This window comes from Nesoenas mayeri, assembly GCF_963082525.1.
Source record: "Nesoenas mayeri genome assembly, chromosome: 4".
NCBI lineage: Eukaryota > Metazoa > Chordata > Aves > Columbiformes > Columbidae > Nesoenas > Nesoenas mayeri.
In genome coordinates, this window is record NC_137540.1 from 10,921,613 (window position 1) to 10,936,760 (window position 15,148).

The 15,148-nt window shown below is 36.5% G+C and overlaps 1 protein-coding gene across 1 annotated transcript in view; it reads right to left on the reverse strand.

The window, feature by feature from the left end:
* Positions 1-7,077: 7,077 nt before the first annotated feature.
* PRSS12 (serine protease 12) overlaps positions 7,078-15,148 on the reverse strand; it is a gene marked incomplete at both ends in the record, with an annotated part of 42,849 nt that continues 34,778 nt past the window's right edge. The window contains 2 exons of the mRNA XM_080343178.1: positions 7,078-7,385; positions 9,361-9,641. Coding sequence (XP_080199304.1) covers positions 7,078-7,385; positions 9,361-9,641 — 589 coding nt within the window. The remainder of the gene's footprint in view (positions 7,386-9,360; positions 9,642-15,148) is intronic.

Genomic DNA, 15,148 nt, shown 5'->3' on the forward strand with positions numbered 1-15,148 from the left:
TGTTAAGATTTTGTATGTAACAACTGTAACTTTGTATCGCTGGTGTGCTGTTGGTGCAAAAGGAATTGCAGTTTTTGTATGGTTGAAACTTACTGTTTGATATTGGAATACATTCTTAAATAAACGTGGCTACTTTATACATCATTTTAATGCGATTTTCTCACTTTGTTTTTTTTACTACTGACTTATTACTTGCTATTTTATATTTATTTTAGACTATGGAAAAGATGTTAAAAAGCAAATTTGAGTTATTTTCTTACTTGAGTTGAATATGGGTCATAAAGCAGCAGATACAACTCATAACATCAACAACACATTTGGCCCAGGAACTGCTAACGAACATGCAGTGCAGTGGTGGGTCAAGAAGTTTTGCAAAAGGAGATGAGAGCCTTGAAGATGAGGAGCGTAGAGGCTGGCCAGTGGAAGTTGACAGCAACCACTTGAGAGCAATCGTCGAAGCTGATCCCCTTTCAGCCATTAGAATAGTTTGATCTAGCATCCAGACTTGTTCAACTCTGTAATAAAATCAGTATCTTGTCTCTGTGTGGGATTGGCTTTGCACACCAGGAACGGACGTGCACTTGAGCAACAGCAGTACTATTCAGTGATGTTTGCTGTCCTGTATGTGTTTCCAGTAGCCATATTAAACTGCCTCAAACTTGTTTTTACAGGTGAAAAACACTTTCCAGTTGTGATGGCAGAAGAAGATGGGGGCTAAATTCCACATGAATTCTAAGAATAGCTGTGACTAGAATTTTAAATTTTTATTTAGGGTAAAGGTGAATCTGCCTTACCGTATGGAATTGATGCCTTTTGTGAGCAATATAATCTCTGATTATCAAACAGAGCTAGCCAAAGCTAATTTTAGGATAGGTCTTTATGTTGGTTTAGATGTAACAGGAACAAGGTTTTTTTTAATTAAGTTCAGACTTGGAGCCTAAATGAGATTCTGTAGTCCATCTCTCATCTTTGCAAAGAGGGGTTGGAATGTATCTTGCTGTGCCTGAAATTAGCTTTGTCTGCTTCTGTACCAATACTGTTGGGGTGACTAGATAATTTTGTGCCTCTTTTATGGATCTTCTGTTGTTCCTGTCTTTGGGCTGCCACCAAGTCTAAAGCAATTCTTCATGTAGTTTGGTGGCTATGCTGTACTTCATGTGGCTGACTGTACTGCAGTATTACTAAATTTGAGGATGTGCACCTTCAGTGGTGCTCTTCTACTGTTTAAGTGTGTTAGAAAGGCTGTTGCAAGGAGTATAAGTCCACTGCATAAGATGAAGGTAAGTTTATGAAGTCTGAAAAATCAATGTGAAATCTGCAGTCATGATTTTGATATATATGCCAGTGTAAAGCCTTAAAATGTATTACTAAGTCAATAAAGATACAATACTGCACCTATTGCTGCTTCTTTACAAGACTACTGATAACCAAGACTAGAACCTCATGTGTTTGGACTAGTGATACATGACAAACTGCTTGTGGGGATACAGCTTTTGGTAGCTGGGCCTAATGTTTGTGGTTTCAGGCCAAAGCAGTGACTCTGGCCAGTTTTCTCTAGTTGTCTGGAAGTCACATAACTTCAGTTGGAGGTTACTGCTACAAGGGAGAAATAGTGATGTTGAATGTAACTGCTTTTTTCAATTCTGGTTGCTGAGGCATCTTTCAGGCCATATTCAATAAAGTAGTATATGGAGCTCCCGTAGGTGGTGAATTGCAGAATTGGACAAGATAGTTGTTTTACTTAAAACTGTTGTAGGGAACATCCATCTCTGCTGGCGCAATGTCTTGTGGAATATCTTCCACTTAAAGGTTTTTTTTTTAAAATTATTTGCAAGATAGTGTTTGAAAGGCCTGGGAAATAATCTGTGAAGCTAGAACAGATCAAGCATGCAGTGCAATGTCTGCTGAGTACTTGGCAATTGAGGGGCCATTCTAATTTGAAGTAAATGGGGGAGGGGAAGTGTGGACTTCAATTACAGCATGGATTAGATCTGAGGAAATAACTTCCGATGGTCATGTTATTCATAATGGAACAGGCTGGTAGGGAGATTAGAGAGCTGTCATAGGAAACTTTTTTTTTTTTTTTTTCAAACCATGTGCTTCTGCCACTGACAAAGTATAGCTGAAGGTATATTCTGTGTAGAGCTATAATAAGGGGACTACACCTGTTTATTTGGTGGTGTGTGATTACTCTTTAATGGCTCTGCATACAACACTATCATATGACATTTTTACTGCTTAGGATTTGAAGTTTTGCCTGCCAAGTGTAGCCAACAGTCATAAGAATGTACTGTGAATTTTCTGTTCTTACAGGAGCATGGACTTGAGTAGTAATCTAGGTGCTTTTAGGAAAAAAAAAAAAGAGCATCTGCTCTACAAGGCCAGTTATTTTCTTGCACAAGCAAATGCTGAGCAGATGGTGGCCAGGACAACTGTTGCTATCCTGTGGACAAGGTGTGGGTGAGAAAGTGCCAGCGCTGTCTGCAGGTGTGATTGCTCTCCTGGCAGGTCCTCTTCTTGTGAAGTGGCTTCCTTAATTTTTTAGGTCAGGTTTTTTTTTGTGTCTGGCTTTGATCTCATGAAGAAAACCAGGTGTAGACAAATACAAATAGAAAGAAGCAGGAGCAGGGTTGGGGATCAGCTTCTTAAGGGATTTAGAATGCATTAAAGCAATATTAAAGTACAAAACTCAAGAATGTGGCATGAAGGTCTGGAGAGAAGCATTTTTCTTTTGTGGTCAGTGAAAGACTGAAAAGTTCAGGCTTTTTGGTGTTGGCTTTTGTCTGCTATATGGCATTGCACTGATGTGGTTCTCTGATGTGTTGTCCCAAATCCCTTGAATTTTAACCTTTGTTTTTATCAGACAACAGCTGCCTTTTTAATGTTTTAACAATTTCAGTGCGTAATAACTGAATTGTCTTTTTTTGTTTTTTTTAGCAAGTTGCCTTTGAAAATTGACTGTGCTGTCTCTCTGCCTCCTATCATGGAGGATTCTTTTGTGTGAAACTGTAATTTAGAGGAGGATCGTGTAGCAGTTCTAATAGTCCACTGTGTGGTCCAAATGATGAGGTAAGTGATATTTCCACTTGAATGGTCATGAGTCCCATGATCTGTCAGGGAGTAGCTTTAAGGTTCTTGGGAACAGGTGGTGGCAAGCAGGTCACAGGCTGGATAAATTGGCCTGGTGCCTGGAGTTGGCCTGCAGGTTAGATTTGTAAACATTCAGTTTTGAGCTGTTCATAAAATATTTAGAACTTGCAAAGATGAAACAGTGGGTTTAAATCAAGAGAAGGAAAAACTATTTCAAGATCATAGTCAAGTACAAAAACAAGAATTGTAATGTTTGCTGTGGGCATCTTACAAGTTTTGAGTGCTTTTAGTGAGTCATTACCTTTACTGTGAAGCTTTCCATGAATATCCAGTCACATGCACAGAGGGTAGTGAAATCTGCTTTCTCTTAGTACTTGGCTACAATAGGGTGGTTTCTTGTTCTGCTATCTACTACTTGAGCCTAATTGTTTTAGCCTTCTTGTAAGTTATGTTTAGTGGTGGACACTCTGAAATTATAACAGCATTTTAATCTTGAGTATAAATATTTTAGCACTTGGAAGCACAAAATACTTGCACTCACACTGAAAAGAATGGAGAACATTGATTCAGGACTAACATTTTAAAATATAAGCTACTATAGCGCTGTGACTTTTTCTGGAAATAAGACAGCTAAGGTTATAGATATTCTGTGTATACTGATCATAAAATGAGTTGCTCTGTGGTCTAGTGCCTGTATGTAATGTGCCGTTTGGGAAATTGTTCAGGGCTGAGATAAATTCATGTTAAATAGGCTTTGTGGGTTAGTTGCAGTAATGCTTCTGTTATTTGTTTCTGACATCTGTATAGTCTCTGGAAAATGGAGAAAAAACTTGGGAAGTTCAGAGGTACTGCATCTAACAATAAGTCTTCACAGTGTTGGGGAAGTTGGCTGGATCGCACATCAGTGTCTAAAATGATCATCTAATCTGGGAATAGAAGTGCTGAGTGTTGTCTTAGTTCCTGCCACTATGAACACTGTGACCTCCTTACTTAATACAAGAACCCATTAGTGTAGGCTGAAGACCATTTTTTTCTGCAACCTTGTATGTATTAAAAATGTTAAAAAAGGGGAAAGCAGCAAGAGTCAAAGAATCTTAAGCAGTTTTAAGAGTATAGGATTAACTTATTTATGACCACCTAACTAGTCTAAGTTAAAGCATACAAAGCAGTAGGAATTGCATTGTACAGAACAAAGTTCCATCCCTCAGAAAATGACCCAAAGCCTATATGCATTGAAGAAAATATTTTCAAGAGCACCATTTTTCACTGATGGAAGCTCACATGGAGTTTACTCAGCTAATGTTCCTGCAGCAGCTGCTTGTACATTATCCACAGGATTAATGTATAAAAGTTAGTCAGTGTGCCAGTTTTTATTGTATACATTTACATCATCAGGCTCATTGAACAAAAATTAGAATGGCATAACAAAGATCATTTTATTTTATGTTAGAAACTAAAAAGACATGCTCTCTGCATGAAAACGGTAGTGCAACATTTTAAAATACAATAAAGCATCCTATTAAAAGAACAAAACTAATGAACTACTGTACTAAATCTAAATATTTACTACATTTAGTATGTAGAGTTGTTTTTGTTTGTTCCTCCCCTCCCCCATATTGTATTTGTTGGTACAACTTCTAAAAGAAAATTACGATTTCCCCTGTACACAACACATATTGCACTATATAGCCTACTTCACCACAAGTTTCAAAATAATGGGTCTTGTAGAGCAAAGCTTTGATGGTACAAATTGATACCTTTTGACATATTTTCTTCTCCTTTCCTTTAATTAAAAGGGCTAGGTATAAGTAAAAAATAAATGGTTTTAAAGTTGACTAGCAGAGTGTTTCACATAGGTATAACAGTAGATGGTCACAGTACTATGATTTTATTAAATTTTTAATATTTCACACTATTTCAAATAGTGTGTAATTACAGAAAACTAAAATATATTCAAGCACCTCACATACCTATTTAGCACCAGTTCCAACAAGATATTTAAACTAGTCATTACACTTGAAAACTAAGTTTGAGGTCTGAGAGAAATTAAGAGCAAAGTCTTTCATCACATGGGCTTCCACAAATCATTGCCAGTTTGTATGTAAATTGAGTTGTCTTAGATATTTGTTACAACACCAGAGAGACATAGAACCATACAGAAATGAATGATTGCTCACTTACAACATGAATACGAGCATCCTACTTTGTTCACAAAAGGCCACACAACATCGTCATAGCCGGAGTGTATGGGGATAGGAAACACAAGAAAACAGTCACTTGTAGTCACAGTTTGTACAGTCACTATGTGGTGACACACATCTGCCACACTTGTCACACTGGAGTGCTTCATGGCTCACAGAGCTTTCGTTTCAGCTTTTTAAGAAGCTTGTTGTTAAGATAATATGTAGAGCACACAGAATGGTCTTTGATGGGGTCGCAGAGGTACCACTGAACTCTCCTGTTTCATTCTTGACTCTAGTCTCAGATATTTTTAAGACTGATACTCATTAATGTTGCACTAAGATAATAATTATTTCCTCTGTTCTGTGTGATAAGTTGAATGCAGTGGCCCTTTCTAAAAGGACAGTAAATTGTTTTAAATTTATCTTGTTCATCAAGAGTAACTTTTAATCAGTTCATTTCTATAATAATCCATTAAGGTTTCTATAGAGTAGCTAACAGTATTTGTGAAAGGAGTGAAATGAAATCAAGATATGTCAGTTTTATAGCAGTCACTGAAAACTATCGAACTCATAGTTATTTCTAAATGATATTTAGAATAGGAAAGGGTATTAAGGACCATATGACTGAATTTTTAATCTAGTGTCATAAATCACTGTGAGAAATCTAAGTAGTTATTAGATAAAAGATACACAAATGTTCTGCAATTACTGGTTTCAAATAACTCTCATCTTTCCTGTAAAATCAGTCTGAATCAGTGTTGCAACTAAGCAGGAGAGAGTTGTCTAAGCATTATAGTGTAGAAAATAGTAGTTCAAGACTTCATAGACCTTTTCAGACAAGTATTTTCTCAACACCTCCAATATTTCTATTGTACATACTTCCAACTTTCACTTGTAAGATTGGCAAAGCTTCTTTGTGTTACTTGAGTAAAGCCCCTCCAAGCCAGCAATGAGAGCACTGGATGTTTGTTAGTCTGATATTGTACTGACAGCTAGTGGTAAATATGAAAAGTAAATTCTCTCTGAAATGCTGTATGTACTAAAAATTAGGAATTTCAGAAAGAAGACAAACTGTATTTCTCTAGAAGAAAGAAAATAAGAGGTCATTTGTTTTTTATCTAGCTCTTGCAACTGTGCAGGATGTTTGCAGGGAAACTAGCTTGTGGTGTACTACCTGTTTTACTTGGGAATGTATTTTATGCACAATAAGCTGTGAGAACATTTATCAGAATAGCTGTTCATCTGATTATTTACAGTTATTTTCCTTCTAATGTTTAATGCATATGCAGAATTAATCACCAGGAGTCAACCTGTCTCATTATCTAATGCAACATGAGTCAAAATTAGCGGGCTAAGTATAAGATCATAGGAATAATAAGGTACCAGTCAAGAAGTGATTAAACAAACTAGACTGAAGATTAATTCTGAGATGTGCAAGTAATTCTAGAGAAGTTCAGAACATAAATAGCTTGGAGTTACTAGAGTCTTCCTGTGGGCAGTGAATCTCATAGTGAACTCTCCAGCTGTCCTGCTCCAATGTTACTCTAAACTGGCTATCATTTTTCCCTTCCTTTTAAATACATGGTAACTTGTTCATGCAATATAAACTTCCTCAACACAGAGGGATTTTGTTTGGATCGTAACCCGTAACTGGAAAGGTTGTGTGTATACAGCTTGGATTTAATGAAGAGACATGAATGTGTCCATTTCCACCCACTATGGGCCCCAGCTGTGCACTGTCTGTGCTGTTCAAGTAGTCCTGTCTCAAACTTTGTTAACAAAGTTTGGTTTTCATTACGGATGTTCATAATTTGGTCACACTTTTTATCCAGGGTACAAAAGATGATACTTTTGTGTAGACACCTGGAGAATCTTTCACTCCACAGCCATAGCCCCAGGAGGTCACGCCATACACAACCCAGCTTTCCCCTGGGCGTTCACACATCAGTGGTCCGCCACTGTCTCCTTGGCAGCTATCAACATGTTTCTGTTCCTGGATGTTTCCAGCACAGAGCATTCTTCCTGTGAATCTTCTTTTGTAACGCTCTTCACATACCCTCTTGGGAAGTAAGGGGATGGCAGCTTGTTGTAATGTTCTTGAATAAGCCCTTCCTGAAAAGACAACACAAATTGTTGTATCATTATGAAACATAATATGGAAACATAAATATGAGTTTTAATCTAATTTTTGCTGTCAGTCATTCACACTGTTTTGTCATTAAATAAAATGACTCAAAATAAGACTGCTGAAAAAATATACTATGCATTAAATATAACACTATAATACTAGATAGATATTGGAAATATGGAATATAGAGGCTTTTTTAAAAACAAAAACAAAACCAACACCTTTAAATGTAGCTTTATTCCTCAGTTCACTGGACCTTTACAGTGCCTGGGTTTGTTTTGTTCCAAACATACCTTGTTTATTTTAGAAGACTATATACCCTAATACTTGAATAGGGAAGTTATTTGGGGGAGTCTTGAGACTAAAGCTGTAGAAACACTTCATTTCTAAGTTGCCAGTTCATATCTAGTCTAGCTCAGCCTGACAGGCGCTTTATCCTCTATTGGCTTACAAGTAAGTACACACAAGCTTGCTTGTCACCTCAACTGAGGAGCCAATGTTACCAAGCCCAAGTGTGCTCTAGTAGAGATCGGCAGAATTGTTTGAATCTTACAGTCATGGTAATTTCTATGTACCAGGGTACTGAAGAGACTCCTGATCAAAAGGAATCCTAATTTTGCAGGAGTGACAAGAACCTGTCCTTCAGTTTTCTTTATTTTTAGTGAATCCTGCATTGTATAAGCACTGATCTGCTTAAGAACTATCAAGATTTAAATAATTTGGTTTTTTTCTATAGCTTGCACCTCCTTTTCAGTTGCAAACATGGGAAATTAAGGCAAATAGTTTGGGGTTTTTTTTGTTTGTTTTTGTTTGTTTAGGGCTTTTTTATGTAAGTAAAAATCTTAACACTTACAAAGTATGATTCACACAGTAAGTGTGAAATTTCAACCAAAGTACTGCAGTGATGTTATTTCTTACTGTAATTGAAGTAAATTATTGCCGTGGCTAATGCAAACTTACATAGATGTCATAAGTAAACAGTATTGCAGAACTTTCACTGAATTCTGTAAAAAGACAGAGCTAGGCAATGAATTAGCAATTGTTTTTAGCAAAAACAACACCCTACAAGTCTATCTCCTTTATTGTAGTACAGTGACCCAGACATCTGTGTACACAGATTAAATGCATGTGAAGAGGAAGAACTGATATTTGGCCTTGCTTCCTTGCCAGTTTGAATGAGTCAGTGGAACAAAGGCTCAAGTGTGGTTGCTGTCTTGCGCTGTATTCAACACCATGAAAACATGAAAGTAAAACATGGTTGTTAATTTGTAAAACATGTAAAGGACAATGACATTTAAAGAGGAAGAATCTTGTACTGACCTAAAAAGTGACAAGATCGCTTGTTCCAGAAGTCTGGATTGCAGATTACATTGTGGTTCTTGTAAATTTTGGCAAGATATTCTCTTATTTAAATCTAACTGCTGATTGAAAATGTCAGTGGTAACAGGAGACTAAAAATGTAACTTTGAATTCTATTGTGTGTATATTTTCTATCCACGTTTCTATTGAAGTAGTGTAATTTAAATAACCTTTCTAAAATACTAATTGTACTTACCTTAAAAACCTTAAATATATTAGAGCTGTTAGTTTTTCTGAGGCAAGGGATGATAAACTGCTGCACAGGGTGTGCCTGGCAACAAATAAGCTTTTCATTCATGCTTCTCTGTGTTAATGAGGCCATTTTAGTGACTGGTTCAGTGATTTAGAGTGACATGGTTAATCGGCACCTCTCAAACACAAACTCAATTCAGTAAACAAAGTGCTGTAGTTCCTGTTTAAGGATCAGGAGAGAAAATACTCACCTATATGAAAAGACTAAGATTGTTCTATTTTGAGCATTTCTTATTTTAAGAATTAGATTTGGTTTTTTGTTTGTTTGTGTTTTGGTTTTTGTGTTTGTTTTTTTTAATAAATAAGCAGCCTCAAGTAATGAGAGTGGTGTCATCAAAACATTTTTACCTGTGTCACCCCATCCAGTGATATAACAGTTCGGAGCAGTTTTCTGTGGTCTCTCTCTCCTTAATGGCAAACAAGCAGGTAAGACGTGGGTACTGAATCTGGCACACTGTTCCTCTGGCCCCTGTAGCCTCACCAATGCAATGTCATAGTCACTGCTGTTGGGCTTGTACTCTTTATGCATCACAATCTGTTGGACTCCAATTTCTTCCTCGTACTCTTCTGGTACCAGTGTGTGATAGTCTCCAACTCGCACAGCATAGTTCCGTGTGCTGTTGCCATACCTAAGATTGAGTTGAAAACAAATAGGGCTGACTCATGCAAAGTCAGATCCTAAGCATGCAGATTTGATCAGTGTCTTTATTGCTCTTATAAATAATGATACCAAAAGGTTTTTGTAAAGAGCAAAAGTGCTTTCTCAGATGTTTAGATTGACAGTCAAGTGTATCATCTCAAAGAATATAAAGGAAACTTTTCATGAAGTTTCAGATTGAGCTATGTTCCTTTTGTGTATTTTCACAGGCAAGGTTTCTTATGGCCATCTGCTGTTACTGGCAAGCAAGGTGTGCACCATAAATGTGTTTAGTAATGGTAGCAGAAATTGCCAGTAATTAGAATGAAAACCCGAGTACTAACATGATTATGATACTCTAGATAATTACAGAAATGAAAACAGTATTCAAGCTTACTGTGTAGTTTGGCTGAGAAATTTTGGAGGCTTAGATAACTTTATAAAAGCTTCTTATATTAACTGAAGTGATAATAAAGAAAACAAAGCATAAGTGCATTACAACTACCTATATTGTCAGTGACAGAAGGCCTGTAAATCTCAGACTTGCTTTGCATCTATATGACCCAAATTTCTTTAACATCATTGTCTAAATGGTAAATACCTTAGAGATTATTAGTGTGGCTGTAAAAAAGAATTTTCTGTGCATGCCTTTGGAGATTTTTGGATTACACGAAACACAGCACTGCTCAGAAAAATGCAAACAAGGGAATATTTTTGGGTGCGTTTACTTATTTCAAAACCTGGCTAAACTAACCCAAATATTTTTCATATGCTCCCTTTCCCTCATAGCCTTCAACAGGAAAATTGTAATATGTGTGCAGAAAACAAGCTACAGTGTTCTATCACCTTCTAACCTATACTTGTTTTTTTTTAATACTCCCCAGTAATGTGCTGATCTCCATAGCTTACTAAAGGTTGCTTTGGGAGCAGCAGGCAAAGCAGGAATAGTACAGTTTTCTTCTGAACAATATATAACTGTACCACTGAATATTTCTTCTAAGGGTGGGTTGTATTCCTGGTTTTCTGCAAGGCTTTCTTTGGCAAATTCTGCACTTCTTCAGGTATTCCGTGAGTAAAATTTCACTGCTATGCTTGTAAGAAGAGGGGGTTGTAGGCTATGACCCAGCATCTGGGCATCTGAAGATGACCTGCTATATAGGAGAAATGAAGTCACTTGTCTACCACAAAGCTTTTTCAGGTCTTCCTCCATAGTACTTTGTGAAATACGCTCCAGGTACTGTAGGTTTCTTGTGGCTGGAAATCAAAATTCTATAGCAGCTGGATGTGAAGAGATGCAACTGATGGAGATTTTTTGAAGTTTACAGAGGTGTTTTAAAAAGTATTCATACTGATTTTAGTCTTGGAGGGAGAACTGAGAAAAAATATTTTGTTTTCTACCAAATACATTATTTCCTCCTAGGGAAAAAAAAATAGCTCAGGAGGTTTTTTTAATTTGTGGATCAGTAAGTTTATCTCAAAGATACTTAAGAAAAAACCTCTTTGAATGTGTCACATTACTAATCTTTCTGTTTTGACCACAAAAGTGCTGGGATTCTATAAGTTATTGCTGAATCGATTTTCATTACGAATTTCCAATTAAGAAATGAGAGCATGCATAGGAAAATAACATCAGAAAAGGCAGAAAATGAATCCTGGGTCTTGAGGTGTTGTGGCTCTAGTCCTTTGAATTTTCTAGAATGAAGGTATTTATCTGTATGCTTTTTTTTAAAAAAAAAAAAAACAAACCTGATGTTTTAAAAAACAAAGCTCATTGAGACTTCACAGTTGATTCTTTTCCTGATAAAATAAATGGCAAAATTCCTTGGAAGTAGGATTGGCACCTGATATATTGATTTTATTTTTCTTGCTTGTAAGGAGATTCTTCAGGGTAGGAAATGCTGTTCAGTCTTCAGTATTTTCTGGAGTTATATACATCCATCTGTATTTGGCCATGTAAAGTAGGACATCAGTGAAACCCTGAACTCTGCACCCCTATAGGTTGTCTGTCAAATCCTTGCTATCTGCTGCCTGCCAGGAATTTCTGCTCTGACAGTGATGAATCTTTCCTGGGTCACTGTTACCACACAGCTTACATCAGAAAAGGCTGATCTTACCATACTTTGTCGAGACACTTAGTGTACAATTGTCAGTCCAAACTTCTATTGTTATTACTCAGAGCTATGATGTGGGAGCCAGTAAAAATATAATCTGGCACTGGCAGTAAAACGGGAATTTTTTACAGCAGTGATCTGATCTGATCTGTGGCCTTGGGCGAGTTTCTTTTTTGTTTGTTCTTCTGCCATCTATTTGGCTTTCCTTAATAGAGCAAGGAGTAAAGCTACACACATCACCAATGTGTTAATATAATATATAGTACAGGCATTTCTTAACACAGTTTTCTTCTAGTTTTATTTCTGTGAAAGTGACTTTTTTATTAATAAGTTGTGCATCTTTGCAATAAAATGCTTGGTACATTTCTGTGCCAGTTTGTACTGAATCAGTTTTATATATTTGCTCGTTATTGCTTCTGGGAATTATTAGAAACTATAATTCAGAGTTCAGTTTAGCACATTTACACATAGAAAGACTTGAAAGCAAATTTTCCTGGCCTGTGTGCAAAAATTTCCACTAATGCTTTGGCAAAACTATAGCATTCAAAGTTAGAAATATATTTTTTATGTAAATATACAAATTAAGGGAAAAGTATTTTTTTTTCCTATAGTTATGGGAAATATTAGGGAAATTAATCTGATTTCTTCGTTTAATCTTGTGTTCTGCAGAAAGTTACATCAGCAGTTCAGTATCTATATGTATTAAATGGTAATTTGTCTCTTCACATGGAGACTGTATAACCTCATAGGTAGTGTATTTCCTAGCACTACAGCTTAAAGATTTCTGAATTGTTTGCAGGAAGAGAAACTGCCAAATCAGGGGCAAGTGTCATGACCTCTTTGACTACCTTTTTCATGGAAGTACCCATAATGTTGGTTGTTCGACAGAAAGCATGCTATGGTATTATATATAAGGCAGTTTGAATATGCTATGAAAACCAAACTGACAGACCCTGGTAGCTCATTTTATTGTGTAAGCTAATCAATACATTGGTCCTCTGTGCAATTTGAAAAACAGATAAATAAAACATGCAGCTATAGAATGTTTTACATACTGACAGTACAACTTCTGTGCCTTCTCCAAAGTCAACAAGGTGAGTGTAGAGGCAGATAGCTGAATGGTCAGGGCGCACAGTATCAAACAGTTTTTCACTTTTACAAAATCTATTTACAGAACAGACGTAATGCTTAGAACCTAAAGGGTTTGGTAAAACTAAGGTTTTACAGCCAATTAAGTACTTCTCTGGTGTCACCTCTTGTCTGGGCAAGATTACAAACAATCTTGGCTGATGCGTTAGCCAACTCAGTAGGATTTATTTTCCTCAGAGTAAGTTAGAAACAGAAGCTGATATAGAAAGTACTTAACTTCCTATTGCAGTAAAATGGCATTATTATTTTCATTTGAATTACTCGAATTTATATGCAAAACTCCCACTAAAATAAATGGAAGAATTGTTCTTGTTACAGACATCTCAGATATGTTTTTCTGCTCAGATTTCATAACTGCATGATGACATTCCACTTAAGAACCTGTGATAGAGCAGCTGAGCCCAATAAGTACAATGATGCAGTTTTCTTTGCCAGTAAGTGGTACTAAATAGTTTAATAATTTTTGCTACAGTTATTGTTTATAACTGCTGATGTCATTGCCTTTAAAAGCTATCATAAATTGGATTCTGTGCCCAATCTGTACTGGATTTTGTGTTGCTAGGTATGATCTTTGAATGTTTGAAAGTAGAATTTTAACAGATTTTGGTACGCATCTCTGTGTCACTGGAATACAAATTTATACAGTCATTAGCATTAAATATATATTTTGCCTGACCTAATCTGCCAAAAATATTTCCAAAGGGTCACTGACAATACTCTCTCATAATTTATACATATGTTTTGGGCTCTCTGCAGCAAATCACATCTTAGTGATCTGCTGCTAGTTTGTGCATTATGAATGCTTCTTTACCTTCAGTAAATATTTGCCCATCTAGGTTAACTATTGTATACATTGACATAGTTTTTGTACATATGAACAAACACAATCACAGTATTTTGAAGATGTGTATAATCAGTAGTCCAATGGAAATCTGTCTCTCAAATAGAAAAAGGTAATTATAGATGGCATTTTGCTCTCCTGTAAACCATATATCAGATAGTGTATTAAAAAACTTGCTGCTTCTATTTAATGTTATGTCCTTGATTTTGACAAAAGGAGCTGTTTTCCCTTTAATAGGTTCCTGATGTTTCTCTGTGTTATGGATGATAGTCATTTATAGCAGAATATTGAAGAAATGAGTTCCAGGAAGGTTTATCTTAATTAAAAGTACTGATTTAAAACATTTAATAGAATGAGAAGTGCTGCTTCTCATGCAAATGTATGAAACTTTAATAGGTACAAAGCTTCTAGAGAGAGGCTTAATGAACAGTATTTGGACATATTTACCATATTTCTGTGCACATTCACATAAATAAGTCTTTCCTAAACTGATTTTTTTATCTGCAGACAATTGTATTTCTTCCCCTCTAGTAGGTGGTATTTGCCAAATGTGGAAATATTGTAATAGAGTATCAGTACCCAAAAGGCAAAGTCATCTAGCTCAAGGGTGTCCAGTCTTTCTCACCTGAAAGTCACCTATGAAATGGCAGAGTCACACACATCACTTTTGAAGAGTGGAGGCAAAGGAGGAGTCTGGGGGTGCTTCAGGGGTGCAAAATGATGCTACTTTCAGGGCATTACCCCCTTGTTGGATGGCTGAACTGGGCTTGCCTTTAAGCTCTAGTGCAGCCTGCCAATGTTGACCTTAGCACCTCCTAGCAGGTTCATTTCCCAGCCAAGTGGAGGCTGGATTAGTAATCAGCCACTGTGCTCTTATCATCCTGCTGCCAGTCAAGTGAACTACTAACATACAGGGCACAGCTGAATTCACTTCGCCTTTGAGAAAACTGGATTTTAATTCTGGTTTCTGCTTTGGTTTCTAGTGTCTTACTAGGTATTTGGTTCCACTGTGCTTCATGGTCCCTAGTTGTCAAAACAAAATTACCAGGACCATGTTAAAGTATACATGGGCATTCAGAAACGCCTAAAGAAGCAAATAAGAGTTACATTATTAGAAGAGCACAATGTTCAAGTAACACAGTATTTCCTAAAATGACATAATGGTAGTTAAGATTTCCTTCTTTCTGTGCCTCATTTCTTATTATCCAAAGTGTGGTTGTGTGGGTTTTTTGTTTGGTTGGTTTGGTGGGGTTTTTTTGTGTGTGTGTGTTTTGTTTTGCCCTTTTTTTTTTGTTAGTTGGTCGATTTTGGTGGTGTTGTTTATTTGTTGCGGGGGAGGAGGTTGTTTCTTTTTAATGTATAGACCTGCAAATTCCCTATAGCTGTCAGAATCACTCA